General features: G+C 43.4%; 1 protein-coding gene across 1 annotated transcript in view; it reads right to left on the minus strand.

Moving 5' to 3' along the window:
• The window catches only part of LOC311119459 (ribosomal protein S6 kinase alpha-6-like), a gene marked incomplete at its 3' end in the record, with an annotated part of 55,850 nt that overhangs the window by 6,417 nt on the left and 23,355 nt on the right, over positions 1-26,078 (minus strand). Inside the window, exons 6-11 of the mRNA XM_084194147.1 lie at positions 22,473-22,579; positions 15,898-15,935; positions 15,645-15,787; positions 11,730-11,800; positions 3,143-3,231; positions 2,808-2,872 (exon numbers count right to left, since the gene is read on the minus strand). Of these exons, the coding sequence (XP_084050273.1) occupies positions 2,808-2,872; positions 3,143-3,231; positions 11,730-11,800; positions 15,645-15,787; positions 15,898-15,935; positions 22,473-22,579 (513 nt within the window). The remainder of the gene's footprint in view (positions 1-2,807; positions 2,873-3,142; positions 3,232-11,729; positions 11,801-15,644; positions 15,788-15,897; positions 15,936-22,472; positions 22,580-26,078) is intronic.

Here is a 26,078-nt window from a genome sequence, read left to right on the forward strand (position 1 = left end):
TTTGTCTTGGCTTTCATACCATGTAATGTGTCTTCTCAGTCATGTTGAGATTGGTCGACTACTATTGCTTTAATGTATTGTTATTCTCATTAATAGTGTTGTTGTAGTTGCTGTTAATGGTAATCCCATTTCCACTACTACTATTATTATTGCTGTTGGTCCCACCATTTTTGTTATATGTATACTTTGACAATGTAAGTAATTTTACTTGCCATGTCAATAAAGTCTACTGAATTGAATTGAGAGAGTCAGAGAGAGTACCACGAAAAGACATTCCCCTTGCCACCATACAGCGGGTGAATGCAAGCCTTTCCTGTGACTGTGCCTCAAAACCTACTGTCTACCTGGCTCTCCACTCCACCCTGGACTGGAACAGCCATTACGACCAGGTCCACCTCTACAAGGCAGCAATCCCAACTTTTGCCAGGACCCTGAAGGACGTCACCCTCAACCGCAACCCCAGCACCTCACACAGAAGCAACGGACACCCCTCATATGCCCAGGCCGTGAGCAGAGCAACAGGCCCAACCCCCACTAATACACCCGCCCAAGCCCCATCCTGCGACCTAAGAGGTATGTATCAGATGCTCAACATGCTCTGCTCACAGCTACTGTAATGGTCCGGGCCTAAACCACATGAAACCAACACTAGACACTATGGAACACAAAGCTTTTACCATCTCATCCTGTACATAGTCAATGGTAGGCTTCGAGGAGACTCCTACGGTACAGCTCATCTCTTGGCAGTAGTACTGTAGATTACTTTATCACTGACCTCAACCCAGTCTCTCAGAGTGTTCAGTCAGCCCACTGACACCCCTATCAAACCACAGCAAAATCACAGCCTACTTGAACAGAGCAATTCTCAATCATGAAGCATCAAAGCCAAAGGCACTGCACAATATTAAGAAATGCCATAGATGGAAAGAAAGTAGTGTAGAAACCTACCAAAAAACAACTAGGCAACAACAAATTCAATCCCTTTTAGACAACTTCCTGGACAAAACGTTCCACTGTAATAGTGAAGGTGTAAACTTGGCAGTAGAAAACCTAAAAAGTATATTTGACCTCTCAGCTTCCCTATCAAATCTAAAAATCTCTAACAGAAAACCTAAGAAAATTAACAACAATGACAAATGGTTTGATGAAGAATGCAAAAACCTAAGAAAGAAATTGAGAAACCTATCCAACCAAAAACATAGAGACCCAGAAAACCTGAGCCTACGCCTTCACTATGGTGAATCACTAAAACAATACAGAAATACACTACGGAAAAAGAAAGAACAGCATGTCAGAAATCAGCTCAATGTAATTGAAGAATCCATAGACTCTAACCACTTCTGGGAAAATTGGAAAACACTAAACAAACAACAACACGAAGAGCTATCTATCCAAAACGGAGATGTATGGGTAAACCACTTCTCCAATCTTTTTGGCCCTATAACAAAGAACAAATAGCAAAAACATGTACATGATCAAATAAAAATCTTAGAATCAACTATTAAAGACTACCAGAACCCACTAGATTCTCCAATTACATTGAATGAACTACAGGACAAAATACAAACCCTCCAACCTTTCCTCAGTGAAAACAATGTACTGAGCAAATGTCAAATAGGCTTTTTACCAAATTACCGTATGACAGACCACGTATTCACCCTGCACACTCTAATTGACAAACAAACTAAACAAAACAAAGGCAAAGTCTTCTCATGCTTTGTTGATTTCAAAAAGGCTTTTGACTCAATTTGGCGTGAGGGTCTGCTATACAAATTGATGGAAAGTGGTGTTGGGGGAAAAACATACAACATTATAAAATCCATGTACACAAACAACTGTGCAGGTCAAATTGGCAGAAAACACACACATTTCTTTCCACAGGGCCGTGGGGTGAGACAGGGATGCAGTTTAAGCCCCACCCTCTTCAACATATATATCAACCAATTGGCGAGGGCACTAGAACAGTCTGCAGCACCCAGCCTCACCCTACTAGAATCTGAAGTCAAATGTCTACTGTTTGCTGATGATCTGGTGCTTCTGTCCCCAACCAAGGAGGGCCTACAGCAGCACCTAGATCTTCTGCACAGATTCTGTCAGACTTGGGCCCTGACAGTAAATCTCAGCCAGACAAAAATAATGGTGTTCCAAAAAAGGTCCAGTTGCCAAGACAACAAATACAAATTCCATCTAGACACTGTTGCCCTTCAGCACACAAATAATTACACAAAAAACTATACATACCTCAACCTGAACAAGGCAAGAAGGGCCTTCTACACCATCAAAAGGAACATAAACCTTGACATCCCAAATAAGATCAGTTATAGAACCCATATCCCTCTATGGTTGTGAGGTCTGGGGTCCACTCACCAACCAATAATTCACAAAATGGGACAAACACCCAATTCAGACTGCATGCAAAATTCTGCAAAAATATACATTGTGTGCAACGCAAAAACCCCAAACAATATATGCAGAACAGAATTAGGACACCCGCTAGTTATAAAAATCCAGAAAAGAGCTGTTAAATTCTACAATCACCTAAATGGAAGCGATACCTTCCATCACAAAGCCCTGAGAAAAGGGCAACCAGTGGAACCAAACAACATTGTAAATACCACCAATATATCTTCCCCTACTATTCATACTAAAACAGCTGATAATAGAACACTGGAAATGTCCATCTTTCTGAACCCTTTGTGAGTGTAATGTTAACTGGTCAATGTTAACTGTTACTTTCTCATCGTTTTATATTGTTTTGTGTCTTCTAAAGTGTGTTTATTTCACTTTTGTGTGTGAGAGAGACTCACGTTCCAGTCGATGGTTGAGAAGAAGGCGTGACGTTTGATCTCCTCCACCCCATCAGCCCCAGCCCCTACACAGATGCAGCGCACCGTCAGTAAAACACACACACAACAGCGAGACAACTGACAGTAACTCACTCACTCTCTCACACACACACACACACACACACACACACACACACACACACACACACACACACACACACACACACACAGGTGGTTAATTTGTGTGACTGTTCTATCAGTGTTTTGTTACTTGTCATGTTTTTTGTGGACCCCAGGAAGAATAGCTGCTGCCTCTGCAAAAGCTAATGGGGATCCAAATAAACAAAGAGACTTACCCAGGCGGTTAGCAGGGTTGCGTTTAAACAGCATTCTCAGCAGACTCTGGGCTTCTAGACTCATGAACTGAGGCATCCCTAACTTAGCTCTGAGGGAGGGAGAAAGAGAGGAGAGGAGAGAGAGGAGAGAGGAGAGAGCGAGTGAAAACAATGTCCGGAGCAAATGTCAAATTGGCGTCTTACCAAAATATCGTACGACAGACCATGTATACACCCTGCACATACTAATTGACAAAAAAAAAATGCTTTGTTGAATTAAAAAAAGCTTGAGACTCAACATATATGTCAACGATTGATCTGGTGCAGATGATCTGGTGCTTCTGTCCCCAACCAAGGAGGGCCTCCAGCAGCACCTAGATCTTCTGCACAGATTATGTCAGACCTGGGCCTTGACAGTAAATCTCAGCAAGACAAATATAATGGTGTTCCAAAAAAGGTCCAGTTGCCAGGACCACGACCATAAATTCTATCTACACATTGTTGCCTTAGAGCACACAAAGAATTACACCTTCCTCGGCCTAAACATCAACACCACAGGTAACTTCCACAAAGCTGTGAATGATCTGAGAGACAAGGCAAGAAGAGCCTTCTACGGCATCAAAAGGGAACATAACATTTGACATACCAATTACGATCTGGCTAAAAATACTTTAATCAGTTATAGAACCCATTGCCCCCTGTTTGTGGTCCACTCACCAACCAATAATTCACAAAACAGGACAAACACCCAATTAAGAATTCTGCAAAAATATCCAGAATTAGGACTATACCTACAAATGATAAAAATCCAGAAAAGAACCGTTAAATTCTACAACCACCTAAAAATAAGTGATTCTCAAACCTTCCATAACAAAGCCAACACATACAGAGAGATGAACCTAGAGAAGAGTCCCCTCTGGAAACTATTCATACCTCAGCCTAAAAATCAGCGCCACAGGTAACTTCCACAAAGCTGTTAACGATCTGAGAGACAAGGCAAGAAGGGCCTTCTACGGCATCAAAAGGCACATACCAATTAGGATCTGGCTAAAAATACTTGAATCAGTTATACTGTAGAACCCATTGGCCTTTATGGTTGTGAGGTCTGGGGTCCGCTCACCAACCAAGAATTCACAAAATGGGACAAACACCAAATTGAGACTGTGCATGCAGAATTCTGCAAAAATATCCTCTGTGTACAACAAAAAACATAAAATAATGCATGCAAAGCAGAATTAGGCCGATACCCACTAATTATCAAAATCCAGAAAAGAGCCGTTAAATTCTATAACCACTTAAAAGGAAGCGATTCCCAAAACTTCCATAACAAAGCCATCACATACAGAGAGATGAACTTGGAGAAGAGTCCCCTAAGTAAGCTGGTCCTGGGACTCTGCTACAAACACAAACAGACCCCACAGAGCCCCAGGACAGCAACACAATTAGACCCAACCAAATCATGAGAAAACAAATATATAATTACTTGACACATTGAAAGAATCAACAAAAAAACTGAGCAAACTGCAATGTTATTTGGCCCTAAACAGAGAGTACACAGTGGCAGAATACCTGACCACTGTGACTGACCCAAACTTAAGGAAAGCTTTGACTATGTCCAGACTCAGTGAGCATAGCCTTGCTATTGAGAAAGGCCGCCATAGGCAGACCCGTTCCTCAAGACAAGACAGCATGTGGTCACTGCCCACAAAATGCGGTGGAAACCAAGCTGCACTTCCTAACCTGCCAAACGTATGATCATAGAAGAGACACATATTTCCCTCAAATTTGTGAGCTGCTGCCACAAGAAAAGGTCAACCAGTAGGTCAAAAACACAAATGTAAATCTAACCTTTATCAGTCTATTTATTTCCCATTATTTGTACATTCTTCTATTTGCACATTGCCACAACACTGTACATAGCTTATGTAACATTTTTAATGTTATACTCTTGAAACTGCTAATAATTGAATATTTTAGATGTTATTCTATTAACTTGTTGTTTACTGTTAATGTCTGATTGTTGTTGTCTTTGTTTTGTTTAATTCGCTTTGTTGTTTTTTGTCGTGGGAAACATGTTTGAGAGAGGGAGAGAGAGAGACATCACTATAAATAAGAATGTATTCTTAACTGACCTTTCTGGTCAAATAAAGGTTAACCTCTACGGGATCGGTGTCCCGTATATGGGACGGTTGAGCTAACGTGCGCTAATGTGATTAGCATGACTCTTGTAAGTAACAGCAAACTTTCCAGGACATAGACATGTCTTATATGGGCAGAAAGCTTAAATTGTTAATCTAACTGCACTGTCCAATTTACAGTAGCTGTTACAGTGAATAAATACCATGCTATTGTTTGAGGAGAGTGCACAACAACAAAAAACTTATCACGGCAACTGGTTTGATGCATTCACCTCTGAAGGTAAATAATGTACTTACATTCAGTAATCTTGCTCTGATTTGTCATCCTGAGGGTCCCAGAGCTCAAATGTAGCATAGTTGTTTGATAAAATCCATTTTTATATTCAAATGTAGGAACTGGGTTCTACAGTTATTTATAGTTATATATAGATAGGATATCCAAGATGGCATAGCAGTGCGGTCGTGTTATCTGTAGTGTCCTCATGTAAATAGCCTGTTTTTTTGTCTTTTTCGTATATATTTCTCAATCTCACTTTCCATCCTTTAACTAAATATACTTTCCTGCAACCCGCCTCACCCAATGTGGAACGGATTCTATTATTTCTTCATACATTTTTATCCAGAACCTCTGGCTGAAACTAGCCAGCTAGCTAGCTACTTGCTATTAGCCACCGTTAGCGGTCTTCACCATTGTCCGTGGCTGTGGCCTGCACTACCTACCAACCAGCTCTAGCCTGGACAATTAAGAGCTGGACAATTATCGGCCAGTCTGCACATCGCGCTATCGAGCCAGAGCATATGTGGTCCTCTGTAGCTCAACTGGTAGAGCACGGCGCTTGTAACGCCAAGGTAGTGGGTTCGATCCCCGGGACCACCCATACACAAAAATGTATGCACGCATGACTGTAAGTCGCTTTGGATAAAAGCGTCTGCTAAATGGCATATTATTATTATTATTATTATATCGGATTTTCTGCCAGAATCACTGAATCACTGGACCTTAACACCGGATCATCGCAACTAGCTAGCTGCAACCGAATGGATGTTGTCATTTTTGGCTAATCACCACTGTCCTGAAGCTAACCCCAGTTAGCCTTGAGCTATCTCCCGGCTAGCTACCTCTCTGTCAACCGGACGGGACCTCCTAGTGTTGACACGGAGCCCTGCCGATCCATCACGACTGGTCTGCCGACGTAAATCGTCTGATGTGGTTTCAACAGGCTTCCCGTTGCGACGACCACGAAGATCCATCTGCTAGCCCCGGCCCGCTAGCACGCGCAATCAACAGCCGTGCCTCCAGCTCGCCTGAGGGAAATGACCTCGGAGAAACTGAAAGATTGAGGTTGAGCGCGCCCACACGACTGGAAAACCCACCACCGGCCCAGGTGACAGGCCTAGGCCTGAGGTTCAAGGACAAGGTATCTGTTCTGGTAAGAGCTTTCTTGGGGACCTGAATATTGACTGGTTTTGGTTTTCATCAAGCTGTCCGCTCAAGAGGAAGCTTCTCACTGTAACCAGTCCCTGTAATCTGGTTCCTTTTATAAATCAACCTACCAGGGTGTTTACAAATACTACTGGAACAAGATCATCCACATGTATCGATCACATTTTTACTAATACTGTAGAACTTTGTTCTAAAGCTGTATCCGTACCCATTGGATGCAGTGATCACAATAGTGGCTATATCCAGGAAAGCCAAAGTTCCAAAAGCTGGGCCTAAAATAGTGTATAAGAGATCATACAAAAGATTTAGCTGTGACTCTTATGTGGATGTGTTAATATTTGTTGGTCTGATGTGATGAATAAGGAGCATCCAGACGTTGCACTTGATGAATTTATGAAATTGCTTCTTCCAATTATTGATAAACATGCACCTGTTAGGAAACTGACTGTTAGAACTGTTAAGGCTCCATGGATTGATGAGGAATTGAAAAACTGTCTGGTTGAAAGAGACGGGGCAAAAGGAGTGGCTAATAAGTCTGGCTACACATCTGACTGGCTGACTTACTGCAAATTGAGAAACTATGTGACTAAACTCAATAAAATAAAAAATAAACTGTATTATGAAGCCAAGATCAATAATATACCGAATGATGGAGGAAAACAATGGAGTACTTTAAATGAAATTATGGGCAGAAAGACAAATTCAACTACATCTTTCATCGAATCAGATGGCTTACTCATTACAAAACCATTTGGCGTTGGCAATTATTTAAATTATTACTTCATTGGCAAAGTGGGCAAACTTAGGCAGGAAATGCCACCAATGAATAGTGAGCCAACGTACTCATGTATAGAAAAACAATGAAAGAAAAGCATTGCAAGTTTGAATTTTGTAAAGTTAGTGTGGGAGAGATGGAAAAATTATTGTCATCGATCAATAATGACAAACCTAGATGGAAAGCTACTGAGGATGGTAGCTGACTCTATAGCCACTCCTATCTGTCATATCTTTAATCAGAGCCTAGAGGAAAGTATTTGTCCTCAGGCCTGGAGGGAAGCCAAAGTAATTCCGCTACGCAAGAATGGTAAAGTGGCCTTTACTGGTTCTAACAGCAGACCTATAAGCTTGCTGCCAGCTCTGAGTCAACTGTTGGAAAATGTTTTTGACCAAATACAATGCTACTTTTCTGTAAACAAATTAACAACAGACTTTCAGCATGCTTATAGACAAGGGCACTCAACATGTTCTGCACTGACACAAATGACTGATGACTGGTTGAAAGAAATTTATAATAAGATGATTGTGGGCGCTGTACTGTTAGATTTCAGTGCAGCCTTTGATATTATTGACCATAACCTGTTGTTGAGAAAACGTATGTGTTATGGCTTTTCAACCTCTGCCATATCGTGGATTCAGAGCTATCGATCTAATAGAACTCAAAGGGTTCTCTTTAATGGAAGCTTCTCTAATGTCAAACATGTAAACTGTGGTGTACCACAGGGCAGCTCTCTAGGCCCTCTACTCTTTTCTATTTTTACCAATGACCTGCCACTGGCATTAAACAAAGCATGTGTGTCCATGTATGCTGATGATTCAACCATATACGCAACAGCAACCACAGCTAATGAAGTCACTGAAACCCTTAACAAAGAGTTGCAGTCTGTTTTGGAATGGGTGGCCAGTAAAAAACTGGTCCTGAACATCTCTAAACTAAGATAATTGTATTTGGTACAAATCAAAAAGTACAAAAAGTTCTACACCTCAGCTGAATCTGGTAATGAATGGTGTGGCTGTTGAACAAGTTGAGGAGACTAAATTACTTGGTGTTACCTTAGATTGTAAACTGACATGGTCAAAACATATAGATTCAATGGTTGTCAAGATGGGGAGAGGTCTGTCCGTAATAAAGAGATGCTCTGCTTTTTTGACACCACACTGCAGGCTCTCGTTTTGTCTAATCTTGATTATTGTCCAGTCATGTGGTCGAGTGCTGCAAGGAAAGACCTAGTTAAGCTGTAGCTCTTCATTGTAATCAGAGGTCTGATATAAATGCTATGCATGCCAGTCTCTCTTTGACTAAGAGTTCACTTCTTCTTCTGGTAAGAAACATTAATGTGTTGAAAATTCTAAATACTTTGCATAGTCAACTTACACACAGCTCTGACACACACAATTACCCCACCAGACATGCCACCAGTGGTCTTTTCACAGCCCAAATCCAGAACAAATTCAAGAAAGTGTACAGTATTATATAGAGCCATTATTGCATGGAACTCCGTTCCATCTCATATTGCTCAGATGAACAGCAAACCTGGTTTAAACAAACAGATAAAGCAACACCTCACGACACAACGCCTCTCCCCTATTTGACCTAGATAGTTTGTGTGTATGTATTGATATGTAGGCTACGTGTGCCATTTTTAAATGTATGTAGTTCTGTCCTTGAGCTGTTCTTGTCTATTAATGTTCCTGGTCTAGAGTGGCTGCTATATCCCTGTAGTTCCATTAATCACCTGGTCTAGAGTGGCTGCTATATCCCTGTAGTTCCATTAATCACCTGGTCTAGAGTGGCTGCTATAGTCCTGTAGTTCCATTAATCACCTGGTCTAGAGTGGTTGCTATAGTCCTGTAGTTCCATTAATCACCTGGTCTAGAGTGGTGCTATAGTCCTGTAGTTCCATTAATCACCTGGTCTAGAGTGGCTGCTATAGTCCTGTAGTTCCATTAATCACCTGGTCTAGAGTGGTGCTATAGTCCTGTAGTTCCATTAATCACCTGGTCTAGAGTGGCTGCTATATCCCTGTAGTTCCATTAATCACCTGGTCTAGAGTGGCTGCTATATCCCTGTAGTTCCATTAATCACCTGGTCTAGAGTGGCTGCTATAGTCCTGTAGTTCCATTAATCACCTGGTCTAGAGTGGCTGCTATAGTCCTGTAGTTCCATTAATCACCTGGTCTAGAGTGGCTGCTATAGTCCTGTAGTTCCATTAATCACCTGGTCTAGAGTGGTGCTATAGTCCTGTAGTTCCATTAATCACCTGGTCTAGAGTGGTGCTATAGTCCTGTAGTTCCATTAATCACCTGGTCTAGAGTGGTGCTATAGTCCTGTAGTTCCATTAATCACCTGGTCTAGAGTGGCTGCTATATCCCTGTAGTTCCATTAATCACCTGGTCTAGAGTGGCTGCTATAGTCCTGTAGTTCCATTAATCACCTGGTCTAGAGTGGTGCTATAGTCCTGTAGTTCCATTAATCACCTGGTCTAGAGTGGCTGCTATAGTCCTGTAGTTCCATTAATCACCTGGTCTAGAGTGGCTGCTATAGTCCTGTAGTTCCATTAATCACCTGGTCTAGAGTGGCTGCTATATCCCTGTAGTTCCATTAATCACCTGGTCTAGAGTGGTGCTATAGTCCTGTAGTTCCATTAATCACCTGGTCTAGAGTGGCTGCTATATCCCTGTAGTTCCATTAATCACCTGGTCTAGAGTGGCTGCTATAGTCCTGTAGTTCCATTAATCACCTGGTCTAGAGTGGCTGCTATAGTCCTGTAGTTCCATTAATCACCTGGTCTAGAGTGGCTGCTATAGTCCTGTAGTTCCATTAATCACCTGGTCTAGAGTGGCTGATATATATCCCTGTAGTTCCATTAATCACCTGGTCTAGAGTGGTGCTATAGTCCTGTAGTTCCATTAATCACCTGGTCTAGAGTGGCTGCTATAGTCCTGTAGTTCCATTAATCACCTGGTCTAGAGTGGTGCTATAGTCCTGTAGTTCCATTAATCACCTGGTCTAGAGTGGCTGCTATAGTCCTGTAGTTCCATTAATCACCTGGTCTAGAGTGGCTGCTATAGTCCTGTAGTTCCATTAATCACCTGGTCTAGAGTGGTGCTATAGTACTGTAGTTCCATTAATCACCTGGTCTAGAGTGGTGCTATAGTCCTGTAGTTCCATTAATCACCTGGTCTAGAGTGGCTGCTATAGTCCTGTAGTTCCATTAATCACCTGGTCTACAGTGGCTGCTATAGTCCTGTAGTTCCATTAATCACCTGGTCTAGAGTGGCTGCTATAGTCCTGTAGTTCCATTAATCACCTGGTCTAGAGTGGCTGCTATAGTCCTGTAGTTCCATTAATCACCTGGTCTAGAGTGGCTGCTATAGTCCTGTAGTTCCATTAATCACCTGGTCTAGAGTGGCTGCTATAGTCCTGTAGTTCCATTAATCACCTGGTCTAGAGTGGCTGCTATAGTCCTGTAGTTCCATTAATCACCTGGTCTAGTGGCTGCTATAGTCCTGTAGTTCCATTAATCACCTGGTCTAGAGTGGCTGCTATAGTCCTGTAGTTCCATTAATCACCTGGTCTAGAGTGGCTGCTATAGTCCTGTAGTTCCATTAATCACCTGGTCTAGAGTGGCTGCTAAAGTCCTGTAGTTCCATTAATCACCTGGTCTAGAGTGGCTGCTATAGTCCTGTAGTTCCATTAATCACCTGGTCTGGATAACCCACAATTGCTGATGCTCCAAATACTCAACTAGTCTCAAGAAGGCCAGTTTTATTGCTTCTTTAAATCAGCACAACAGTTTTCAGCTGTGCTAACATAATTGCAAAAGGGCTTTCTAATGATCAATTAGCCTTTTAAAATGATAAACTTGGATTAGCAAACACAACGTGCCATTGGAACACAGGACTGATGGTTGCTGATAATGGGCCTCTGTACGACTATGTAGATATTCCATTAAAAATCAGCTGTTTCCAGCTACAATAACCATTTACAACATTAACAATGTCTACACTGTATTTCTGATCAATTTGATGTTATTTTAATGGACAAAAAATAGCTTTTCTTTCGAAAACAAGGACATTTCTAAATGACCCCAACCTTTTGAACGGTAGTGTATACTGTAATGTATTTTTCGTTATGTGTCTGACCGCAGTAAGAATAGCTGTCCCCATTGGCGTCGGCTAAAGGGGATCCTGATGAATAAACTCAAATAACAGTACCTATGTTGTAGAACGAGTGTGGTTGACTTACTTGAGGATCATGTTCATGGTCTCATTGCGGTCGTTGCCCTGGAATGGTAACGTTCCGGTCAGCATCTCAAACTATAACATAGAGGAGAGACAGACATTAGGTTGGGGTTCTAGGTACAGGTTAGATACAGGTAGAGACATTAGGTTGGGGTTATAGATACAGGTTAGATACAGGTAGAGACATTAGGTTGGGGTTATAGATACAGGTTAGATACAGGTAGAGACATTAGGTTGGGGTTATAGATACAGGATAGATACAGGTAGAGACATTAGGTTGGGGTTATAGATACAGGTTAGATACAGGTAGAGACATTAGGTTGGGGTTATAGATACAGGTTAGATACAGGTAGAGACATTAGGTTGGGGTTATAGATACAGGTAGAGACATTAGGTTGGGGTTATAGGTACAGGTTAGATACAGGTAGAGACATTAGGTTGGGGTTATAGATACAGGATAGATACAGGTAGAGACATTAGGTTGGGGTTATAGATACAGGTTAGATACAGGTAGAGACATTAGGTTGGGGTTATAGATACAGGTTAGATACAGGTAGAGACATTAGGTTGGGGTTATAGATACAGGTTAGATACAGGTAGAGACATTAGGTTGGGGTTATAGATACAGGTTAGATACAGGTAGAGACATTAGGTTGGGGTTATAGATACAGGTTAGATACAGGTAGAGACATTAGGTTGGGGTTATAGATACAGGTTAGATACAGGTAGAGACATTAGGTTGGGGTTATAGATACAGGTTAGATACAGGTAGAGACATTAGGTTGGGGTTATAGATACAGGTTAGATACAGGTAGAGACATTAGGTTGGGGTTATAGATACAGGTTAGATACAGGTAGATACATTAGGTTGGGGTTCTAGGTACAGGTTAGATACAGGTAGAGACATTAGGTTGGGGTTATAGATACAGGTAGAGACATTAGGTTGGGGTTATAGGTACAGGTTAGATACAGGTAGAGACATTAGGTTGGGGTTATAGGTACAGGTTAGATACAGGTAGAGACATTAGGTTGGGGTTATAGGTACAGGTTAGATACAGGTAGAGACATTAGGTTGGGGTTATAGATACAGGTAGAGACATTAGGTTGGGGTTATAGATACAGGTAGAGACATTAGGTTGGGGTTATAGATACAGGTTAGATACAGGTAGAGACATTAGGTTGGGGTTATAGATACAGGTTAGATACAGGTAGAGACATTAGGTTGGGGTTATAGATACAGGTTAGATACAGGTAGAGACATTAGGTTGGGGTTCTAGATACAGGTTAGATACAGGTAGAGACATTAGGTTGGGGTTATAGATACAGGTTAGATACAGGTAGAGACATTAGGTTGGGGTTATAGGTACAGGTTAGATACAGGTAGAGACATTAGGTTGGGGTTATAGATACAGGTTAGATACAGGTAGAGACATTAGGTTGGGGTTATAGATACAGGTTAGATACAGGTAGAGACATTAGGTTGGGGTTATAGATACAGGTTAGATACAGGTAGAGACATTAGGTTGGGGTTATAGATACAGGTTAGATACAGGTAGAGACATTAGGTTGGGGTTATAGATACAGGATAGATACAGGTAGAGACATTAGGTTGGGGTTCTAGATACAGGTTAGATACAGGTAGAGACATTAGGTTGGGGTTATAGATACAGGTTAGATACAGGTAGAGACATTAGGTTGGGGTTATAGATACAGGTAGAGACATTATGTTGGGGTTATAGATACAGGTTAGATACAGGTAGAGACATTAGGTTGGGGTTATAGATACAGGTTAGATACAGGTAGAGACATTAGGTTGGGGTTATAGATACAGGTTAGATACAGGTAGAGACATTAGGTTGGGGTTATAGATACAGGTTAGATACAGGTAGAGACATTAGGTTGGGGTTCTAGGTACAGGATAGATACAGGTAGAGACATTAGGTTGGGGTTATAGATACAGGATAGATACAGGTAGAGACATTAGGTTGGGGTTATAGATACAGGTTAGATACAGGTAGAGACATTAGGTTGGGTTCTAGATACAGGTTAGATACAGGTAGAGACATTAGGTTGGGGTTATAGATACAGGTTAGATACAGGTAGAGACATTAGGTTGGGGTTATAGATACAGGTTAGATATAGGTAGAGACATTAGGTTGGGGTTATAGATACAGGTAGAGACATTAGGTTGGGGTTATAGATACAGGTTAGATACAGGTAGAGACATTAGGTTGGGGTTATAGATACAGGTTAGATACAGGTAGAGACATTAGGTTGGGGTTATATATACAGGTTAGATACAGGTAGAGACATTAGGTTGGGGTTATAGATACAGGATAGATACAGGTAGAGACATTAGGTTGGGGTTCTAGATACAGGTTAGATACAGGTAGAGACATTAGGTTGGGGTTATAGATACAGGTTAGATACAGGTAGAGACATTAGGTTGGGGCTATAGATACAGGTTAGATACAGGTAGAGACATTAGGTTGGGGTTATAGATACAGGTTAGATACAGGTAGAGACATTAGGTTGGGGTTATAGATACAGGTTAGATACAGGTAGAGACATTAGGTTGGGGTTATAGATACAGGTAGAGACATTAGGTTGGGGTTATAGATACAGGTAGAGACATTATGTTGGGGTTATAGATACAGGTTAGATACAGGTAGAGACATTAGGTTGGGGTTATAGATACAGGTTAGATACAGGTAGAGACATTAGGTTGGGGTTATAGATACAGGTTAGATACAGGTAGAGACATTAGGTTGGGGTTATAGATACAGGTAGAGACATTAGGTTGGGGTTATAGATACAGGTAGAGACATTATGTTGGGGTTATAGATACAGGTTAGATACAGGTAGAGACATTAGGTTGGGGTTATAGATACAGGTTAGATACAGGTAGAGACATTAGGTTGGGGTTATAGATACAGGTTAGATACAGGTAGAGACATTAGGTTGGGGTTATAGATACAGGTTAGATACAGGTAGAGACATTAGGTTGGGGTTATATATACAGGTTAGATACAGGTAGAGACATTAGGTAGGGGTTATAGATACAGGTTAGATACAGGTAGAGACATTAGGTTGGGGTTATAGATACAGGTTAGATACAGGTAGAGACATTATGTTGGGGTTATAGATACAGGTTAGATACAGGTAGAGACATTAGGTTGGGGTTATAGATACAGGTTAGATACAGGTAGAGACATTATGTTGGGGTTATAGATACAGGTTAGATACAGGTAGAGACATTAGGTTGGGGTTATAGATACAGGTTAGATACAGGTAGAGACATTAGGTTGGGGTTATAGATACAGGTTAGATACAGGTAGAGACATTAGGTTGGGGTTATAGATACAGGTTAGATACAGGTAGAGACATTAGGTTGGGGTTATAGATACAGGTTAGATACAGGTAGAGACATTAGGTAGGGGTTATAGATACAGGTTAGATACAGGTAGAGACATTAGGTTGGGGTTATAGATACAGGTTAGATACAGGTAGAGACATTAGGTTGGGGTTATAGATACAGGTTAGATACAGGTAGAGACATTAGGTTGGGGTTATAGATACAGGTTAGATACAGGTAGAGACATTATGTTGGGGTTATAGATACAGGTTAGATACAGGTAGAGACATTAGGTTGGGGTTATAGATACAGGTTAGATACAGGTAGAGACATTAGGTTGGGGTTATAGATACAGGTTAGATACAGGTAGAGACATTAGGTTGGGGTTATAGATACAGGTTAGATACAGGTAGAGACATTAGGTTGGGGTTATAGATACAGGTTAGATACAGGTAGAGACATTAGGTAGGGGTTATAGATACAGGTTAGATACAGGTAGAGACATTAGGTTGGGGTTATAGATACAGGTTAGATATAGGTGGGGTAGTGTGTGTGTGTGTTTACCATGAGTACTCCTAGACTCCACCAGTCAGCACTCTGGTTGTGTCCTCTTCTGTTGACGACCTCAGGAGCCATGTACTCCACCGTCCCACAGAATGAATAGGCCTTTTTATCAACATCCACTGACTCCTTACTCAGCCCAAAGTCTGAAATATACATTACACACATTACACAACCACTTTCTTTTATCCCACTTAAACAAACATCCTCTCCTGAAGCACCACAGCACACAGCCCAGACAGAGAGAAGGTCATACCTGTTAACTTGATGTGGCCAGCTTCATCTAATAAAATGCTGAAAACAGAGAACAACATTAGTAAGTATAGTAGAGAAACCCACAAACACAGAGCTTCCTACAGTAACAACATCATCAACTACAGGACAATTCTAAAGAAGATAGCAACACCCCAACCACCCTAACCCATCACTAGCAACACCCTAACCTATCACTAGCAACACCCCAACACCCCTAACCCATCACTAGCAACACCCCTAACCCATCACTAGCAACACCCTAACCACCCCTAACCCATCACTAGCAACACCCCAACCATCCCTAACCCATCACTAGCAACACCCCAACCATTCCTAACCCATCACTAGCAACACCCCAACACCCCTAACCCATCACTAGCAACACCCCTAACCCAATCACTAGCAACACCCTAACCACCCCTAACCCATCACTAGCAACACCCCAACCATCCCTAACCCATCACTAGCAACACCCCAAACACATCACTAGCAACACCCTAACCACCCCTAACCCATCACTAGCAACACCCTAACCACCCTAACCCATCACTAGCAACACCCTAACCTATCACTAGCAACACCCCAACACCCCTAACCCATCACTAGCAACACCCCTAACCCATCACTAGCAACACCCTAACCCATCACTAGCAACACCCCAACCACCCTAACCCATCACTAGCAACACCCCAACCACCCTAACCCATCACTAGCAACACCCCAACCACCCTAACCCATCACTAGCAACACCCCTAACCCATCACTAGCAACACCCCAACCACCCTAACCCATCACTAGCAACACCCCAACCACCCTAACCCATCACTAGCAACACCCTAACCCATCACTAGCAACACCCCAACACCCCAAACACATCACTAGCAACACCCCAACCACACTAACCCATCACTAGCAACACCCTAACCCATCACTAGCAACACCCCAACCACCCTAACCCATCACTAGCAACACCCCAACCACCCTAACCCATCACTAGCAACACCCCTAACCCATCACTAGCAACACCCCAACCACCCTAACCCATCACTAGCAACACCCCAACCACCCTAACCCATCACTAGCAACACCCTAACCCATCACTAGCAACACCCCAACACCCCAAACACATCACTAGCAACACCCCAACCACACTAACCCATCACTAGCAACACCCTAACCCATCACTAGCAACACCCCAACCACCCTAACCCATCACTAGCAACACCCTAACCCATCACTAGCAACACCCCAACCACCCTAACCCATCACTAGCAACACCCTAACCCATCACTAGCAACACCCCACACCCCAACACCCCACACACATCACTAGCAACACCCCAACCACCCTAACCCATCACTAGCAACACCCCAACACCCCAAACACATCACTAGCAACACCCCAACCACCCTAACCCATCACTAGCAACACCCCAACCCATCACTAGCAACACCCTAACACCCCAACCCATCACTAGCAACACCCTAACCCATCACTAGCAGCACCCTAACCCATCACTAGCAACACCGCAACACCCCAAACACATCACTAGCAACACCCCAACCACCCTAACCCATCACTAGCAACACCCTAACCACCCCTAACCCATCACTAGCAACACCCCAACCACCCTAACCCATCACTAGCAACACCCTAACCACCCTAACCCATCACTAGAAACACCCCAACCACCCCTAACCCATCACTAGCAACACCCCAACCACCCTAACCCATCACTAGCAACACCCCTAAACCATCACTAGCAACACCCCAACCACCCTAACCCATCACTAGCAACACCCTAACCACCCTAACCCATCACTAGCAACACCCCAACCACCCCTAACCCATCACTAGCAACACCCTAACCACCCCTAACCCATCACTAGCAACACCCTAACCTATCACTAGCAACACCCCAACACCCCTAACCCATCACTAGCAACACCCCAACCACCCTAACCCATCACTAGCAACACCCCAACACCCCTAACCCATCAATAGCAACACCCCAACAACCCCTAACCCATCACTAGCAACACCCCAACCCATCACTAGCAACACCCCAACACCCCAACCCATCACTAGCAACACCCCAACCACCCTAACCCATCACTTGAAACACCCTAACCACCCCTAACCCATCACTAGCAACACCCCAACCCATCCCTAGCAACACCCCAACCACCCTAACCCATCACTAGCAACACCCCAACCACCCTAACCCATCACTAGCAACACCCCAAACACATCACTAGCAACACCCTAACCACGCCTAACCCATCACTAGCAACACCCCAACCACCCTAACCCATCACTAGCAACACCCCAACCACCCTAACCCATCACTAGCAACACCCCTAACCCATCACTAGCAACACCCCAACCACCCTAACCCATCACTAGCAACACCCTAACCTATCACTAGCAACACCCCAACACCCCTAACCCATCACTAGCAACACCCCAACACCCTAACCCATCACTAGCAACACCCCAACCACATCACTAGCAACACCCCAACCCATCACTAGCAACACCCCAACCACATCACAAGCAACACCCCTAACACATCACTAGCAACACCCCAACACCCCAAAAACATCACTAGCAACACCCTAACCCATCACTAGCAACACCCCAACCACCCTAACCCATCACTAGCAACACCCCAACCCATCACTAGCAACACCCCAACACCCCAAACACATCACTAGCAACACGCCAACCACCCTAACCCATCACTAGCAACACCCTAACCTATCACTAGCAACACCCCAACACCCCTAACCCATCACTAGCAACACCCCAACCACCCTAACCCATCACTAGCAACACCCCTAACCCATCACTAGCAACACCCCTAACCCATCACTAGCAACACCCCAACCACCCTAACCCATCACTAGCAACACCCCAACCACCCTAACCCATCACTAGCAACACCCCAACACCCTAACCTTCACTAGCAACACCCCAACCACAAAACTAGCAACACCCCAACCCATCACTAGCAACACCCTTAACCACCCTAACCCATCACTAGCAACACCCCAACCACCCTAACCCATCACTAGCAACACCCCAACAACCCCTAACCCATCACTAGCAACACCCCAACCCATCACTAGCAACACCCCAACACCCCAACCCATCACTAGCAACACCCCAACCACCCTAACCCATCACTTGAAACACCCTAACCACCCCTAACCCATCACTAGCAACACCCCAACCCATCCCTAGCAACACCCCAACCACCCTAACCCATCACTAGCAACACCCCAACCACCCTAACCCATCACTAGCAACACCCCAAACACATCACTAGCAACACCCTAACCACCCCTAACCCATCACTAGCAACACCCCAACCACCCTAACCCATCACTAGCAACACCCCAACCACCCTAACCCATCACTAGCAACACCCCTAACCACCCCTAACCCATCACTAGCAACACCCCAACCACCCTAACCCATCACTAGCAACACCCCAAACACCCTAACCCATCACTAGCAACACCCTAACCTATCACTAGCAACACCCCAACACCCCTAACCCATCACTAGCAACACCCCAACACCCTAACCCATCACTAGCAACACCCCAACCACATCACTAGCAACACCCCAACCCATCACTAGCAACACCCCAACCACATCACAAGCAACACCCCTAACACATCACTAGCAACACCCCAACACCCCAAACACATCACTAGCAACACCCTAACCCATCACTAGCAACACCCCAACCACCCTAACCCATCACTAGCAACACCCCAACCCATCACTAGCAACACCCCAACACCCCAAACACATTACTAGCAACACGCCAACCACCCTAACCCATCACTAGCAACACCCTAACCTATCACTAGCAACACCCCAACACCCCTAACCCATCACTAGCAACACCCCAACCACCCTAACCCATCACTAGCAACACCCCAACCACCCTAACCCATCACTAGCAACACCCCTAACCCATCACTAGCAACACCCCTAACCCATCACTAGCAACACCCCATCCACCCTAACCCATCACTAGCAACACCCCAACCACCCTAACCCATCACTAGCAACACCCCAACACCCTAACCTTCACTAGCAACACCCCAACCACAAAACTAGCAACACCCCAACCCATCACTAGCAACACCCTTAACCACCCTAACCCATCACTAGCAACACCCCAACCACCCTAACCCATCACTAGCAACACCCCAACACCCTAACCCATCACTAGCAACACCCCAACCACATCACTAGCAACACCCCAACCAAATCACTAGCAACACCCCAACCACATCACTAGCAACACCCCTAACACATCACTAGCAACACCCCTAACACATCACTAGCAACACCCCAACACCCCAAACACATCACTAGCAACACCCCAACACCCTAACCCATCACTAGCAACACCCCAACCACCCTAACCCATCACTAGCAACACCCCAACCACCCTAACCCATCACTAGCAACACCCCAACCACCCTAACCCAATACTAGCAACACCCCAACCACCCTAACCCATCACTAGCAACACCCCAACACCCTAACCCATCACTAGCAACACCCCAACCACATCACTAGCAACACCCCAACCAAATCACTAGCAACACCCCAACCACATCACTAGCAACACCCCTAACACATCACTAGCAACACCCCTAACACATCACTAGCAACACCCCAACACCCCAAACACATCACTAGCAACACCCCAACACCCTAACCCATCACTAGCAACACCCCAACCACCCTAACCCATCACTAGCAACACCCCAACCACCCTAACCCATCACTAGCAACACCCCAACACCCCAAACACATCACTAGCAACACCCCAACACCCTAACCCATCACTAGCAACCACCCTAACCCATCACTAGCAACCACCCTAACCCATCACTAGCAACCACCCTAACCCATCACTAGCAACACCCCAACACCCCAAACACATCACTAGCAACACTCCAACACCCTAACCCATCACTAGCAACCACCCCTAACCCATCACTAGCAACACCCCAACCACCCTAACCCATAATAATATAATAATAATAATAATTACAGTCATGCGTGCATACATTTTTTTGTGTATGGGTGGTCCCGGGGATCGAACCCACTACCTTGGCGTTACAAGCGCCGTGCTGAGCTACAGAGGACGACGCAACACCCCAACCACCCTAACCCATCACTAGCAACACCCCAACACCCCTAACCCATCACTAGCAACACCCCAACCACCCTAACCCATCACTAGCAACACCCCTAACCACCCCTAACCCATCACTAGCAACACCCCAACCACCCTAACCCATCACTAGCAACACCCCAAACACATCACTAGCAACACCCCAACACCCTAACCCATCACTAGCAACACCCCTAACCCATCACTAGCAACACCCCAACACCCCTAACCCATCACTAGCAACACCCCAAACACATCACTAGCAACACCCCAAACCAAATCACTAGCAACACCCCAACACCCCTAACCCATCACTAGCAACACCCTAACCCAACCACTAGCAACACCCTAACCCATCACTAGCAACACCCTAACCCATCACTAGCAACTCCCTAACCCAACCACTAGCAACACCCTAACCCATCACTAGCAACACCCTAACCCAACCACTAGCAACACCCTAACCCATCACTAGCAACACCCCAAACACCCCAACCCATCACAAGCAACACCCCAACCACCCTAACCCATAACTAGCAACACCCCAACCCATAACTAGCAACACCCCAACCCATCACTAGCAACACCCTAATCCATCACTAGCAACACCCCAACCCATCACTAGCAACACCCCAACCACCCTAACCCATCACTAGCAACACCGTAACCCAATCAATAACAACCAAAATACCCTAACCCAATCACTAGCAACACCCTAACCCAACCACTAGCAACACCCTAACCCATCACCAGCAACACCCCAAACACCCTGATCCATCACTAGCAACACCCCAAATACCCTAAACCACTACTAGCAACACCCCAACCATATAGATTAGAGTTTACATCACTAGAGGCAGAAAGACTAGGGGGGGTTAGGGGTCAGAGGTTAGGGTACATATGTCTCTGTAAACTATGCCCAGATGGTGGTGTAGGGGTTAGGGGTCATGTCTCTGTAAACTATGCCCAGGTGGTGGTGTAGGGGTTAGGGGTCATGTCTCTGTAAACTATGCCCAGGTGGTGGTGTAGGGGTTAGGGGTCAGAGGTTAAGATACATATGTCTCTGTAAACTATGCCCAGGTGGTGGTGTAGGGGTTAGGGGTCAGAGGTTAAGATACATATGTCTCTGTAAACTATGCCCAGGTGGTGGTGTAGGGGTTAGGGGTCAGAGGTTAGGGTACATATGTCTCTGTAAACTATGCCCAGGTGGTGGTGTAGGGGTTAGGGGTCAGAGGTTAGGGTACATATGTCTCTGTAAACTATGCCCAGGTGGTGGTTTAGGGGTTAGGGGTTAGGGTACATATGTCTCTGTAAACTATGCCCAGGTGGTGGTGTAGGGGTTAGGGGTCAGAGGTTAAGATACATACTTCTCTGGTTTGAGGTCTCTGTAAACTATGCCCAGATGGTGCAGGTGGTCGAGGGCCAGAGCCAGCTCTGCTAGGTAGAATTTGACATCTTCCTCTGTAAACATAACCTAGTGAGAACTGGACACATTTACTGTCTGTTCTGGCCTCGAAGGGAAGGGTCACAGGCAACACAACTCATTATACAACATTATAACATCATATTACTAAATACAGTTAACAGAGCTACTCATAAAACAATATTATATACATTATATTAACTTAATAATACTATTTACACATTTAAATACACATAAATATTATTTATCATTATACATGCAGTGGTCAGTTTATTAGGTACACCACCCCGTTCATGATAATGGTTTGCTCCTACAGACTGAGTCACGTGGCTTGCTATATAAATCAGGCAGGCCGGCATCGAGGCATTCAGTCACTGTTCGATTGAACGTTAGAATGGGAAAAACAAGTGACCTAAGCGACTTTGAGCGTGGTATGATCGTTGGTGCCAGGAGCGCCGTATCTCAGAAACGGCCGGCCTCTTAGCCTTTTCACACACAACAGTACCTAGGGTTTACCGAGAATGGTGCGACAAACAAAAAACATCTAGTCAGCGGCAGTCCTGTGGGCGAAAACAGCTCGTTGATGACAGAGGTCGAAGGAGAATGGCAAGAATCGTGCAAGCTAACAGGCGGGCCACAAACAGGCACATAACGGCGCAGTACAACAGTGGTGTGCAGAACGGCATCTCGGAATGCACAACTCGTTGGTCCTTATCACAGATGGGATATTGCAGCAGACGACCACACCGGGTTCCACTCCTATCAGCTAAACACAAGAAGAAGCGGCTCCAGTTGGCAAGCGATCACCAACACTGGACAACTGGATAATAATAAGCTAGGATAATAATTGCTTGTCAATGAATTAAATGTAATACAATGGCAATCCTGGTTATATGTTAGAATCCTATGCGTGAACTGCCGACATTATTACGCATATTAATTGATAATGATGGAAAATAGGATATGCATAATAAAAAATAAAAAAATAGTTATATAGATATATATATATATATATATATATATATAGAGGTGAAAGCATTGGAAATGCTTTTGGCGGTTAACCTGCTTCTGTTTTGTGGGTGGCACTGTGTGCTGTTTTCGATGGATGGGTCCTGGCCTCTCGGGGCCTTAGGGATCCGGAGGGACGGGGGGGGGATGCTGATCACTGGGATGACGGCTCAACTTGGGATGGGGAGGGGCTTTAGCGGGGGAATTAGTGGAGAACAATTGAAGGGTTACTCCGTAGCAATGCAAATATCACGGTACAGCTATATGGACACTCAATCATTACGCTATTTTTTATTGGTAAATTTACAAACATATATAATGATAAATAGACTTGAAACTTGTATCTCATTATGGTGTATGGTGAAATAAGTATAGCCAGTTATAATTGTAATGGCTTAGCTGATAATAACAAAAGAAGAACAATATTTACATGGCTCAAAGAGAAGGAATATAATATCTATTGTATACAGGAAACTCATTCAACAATTCGAGATGAAGTAGCGTGGAAAAAAGAATGGGGGGGGGAAATATACTTCTCCCATGGGCAAAGAAATTCAAAAGGGGTGATGATATTAATTAATAGTAATTTCGATCCGAATGTGCAAATTGTCCAAATAGATACGCAAGGTAGATGGATTATTTTAAATATGGTATTGGACCATAAACAGATATGGCTCATTAACCTTTACGGACCAAATAATGATGATCCACAATTCTTTGACAATATATATAATAAATTATCAAGCCTGCAAGCAACTCAAGACAATATTATTATGGTGGGGGATTATAATACTGTTTTAAATAGCTCAATGGACCGAAAAGGAAATCACACCACAAACAATCACCCACATGCTCTTAAGGAAATTGTGAATGTCATGGATACATTAGAACTAGTAGATATATGGAGGCTTAAATATGCTGATCTAGTGAGATATACATGGCGGAGACTGAATCAAGCTAGTCGTCTTGACTTCTTTCTTATCTCATTCTCGTTGGCACCAAAAGTAAAAAAAGTGTTGATAGGGGACAGAATGCGGTCGGACCATCATATAATAGGCATATACATTACTCTGACTGAATTTCCACGTGGGCGAGGATATTGGAAATTTAATCAAAGCCTATTAGATGATAATTTATTTATAATTAGAACAAAGGAATTTATAACTGACTTTTTCCAACATAACATAGGTACAGCGAATCCCCTTATTGTATGGGACACCTTTAAATGTGCCTTTAGAGGCCATGCAATTCAGTACTCATCTCGAAAACAAAAGCAATTTAGGTCAAAAGAGTTTATACTAAGAAAGGAAATAGAAAGTCTAACAGAACAGATAGATGGCAATAAAAACTGTAACATAGAGGCTCAGATTAAATTAGAGGAAAAACAAAAAGAAATGGAAAAACTTATTCAAGAAAGATCAAGTGTAATATATTATAAAAATAAAGCAAACTGGATGGAATATGGGGAAAAATGCACAAAATTCTTTTTTAATCTTCAACATAGGAATGCTACCAAAAATAACTTAATGAAACTGGTTACAATTGACGGAGTCACCCATAATTCACCTAATGATATTTTGAAGGAAGAAACAAAGTATTTTAAGCATATGTTTTCTTTTCAGTCGCCTCCATCTCCTCTAACTGAAGCTAATTGTAGAGATTTTTTTCCTATTGATAATGTCAAATTAACAGCCACACAGAAAGACTCATGTGAAGGTGAAATTACAGAGGAGGAACTTCTGGATGCAATTAAAGACTTTAAGTCCGGGAAAACTCCAGGGTTGGATGGCATACCAATCGAGGTATACCAAACCTTTTTTGATATACTAAGAGGACCGTTATTAGCATGTTTTAACCACTCCTATGTAAATGGTAGATTATCTGACACTCAAGAAGAAGGTCTGATCTCATTATTACTGAAACAGGATACAAGTGGAAAATATAAAGATCCAGTCCATTTACAAAATTGGAGGCCCCTTACACTTCAGTGTTGTGATGCAAAAATCCTAGCAAAATGTATAGCGCATAGAATTAAAAAGGTATTGTCGGATATTATTCATTCTAATCAGACAGGTTTTTTACATGGAAGATACATTGGAGATAATATAAGGCAAGTATTGGAAACAATAGAACACTATGGAAAATATGGGAAACCAGGCCTGCTATTCATAGCAGACTTCGAAAAGGCATTTGATAAAGTTCGACTGGAATTTATATATAAATGCCTGGAGCATTTCAATTTTGGAGAATCTCTTATAAAATGGGTCAAAATCATGTATAGTAACCCTAGGTGTAAAATAGTAAATAATGGCTATTTCTCAGAAAGTTTCAAACTGTCAAGAGGAGTGAAACAAGGTTGTCCACTATCGGCATATCTATTTATTGTGGCCATCGAGATGTTAGCTATTAAAATCAGATCCAATAATAATATCAGAGGATTAGAAATACAGGGCTTAAAAACAAAGGTGTCATTGTACGCAGATGATTCATGTTTTCTTTTAGATCCACAACTAGAATCCCTCCACAGCCTCATAGAGGATCT

The sequence above is a fragment of the Coregonus lavaretus genome (assembly GCF_964263955.1).
Source record: "Coregonus lavaretus genome assembly, contig: HAP1_SCAFFOLD_2893, whole genome shotgun sequence".
Classification (NCBI taxonomy): Eukaryota; Metazoa; Chordata; class Actinopteri; order Salmoniformes; family Salmonidae; genus Coregonus; species Coregonus lavaretus.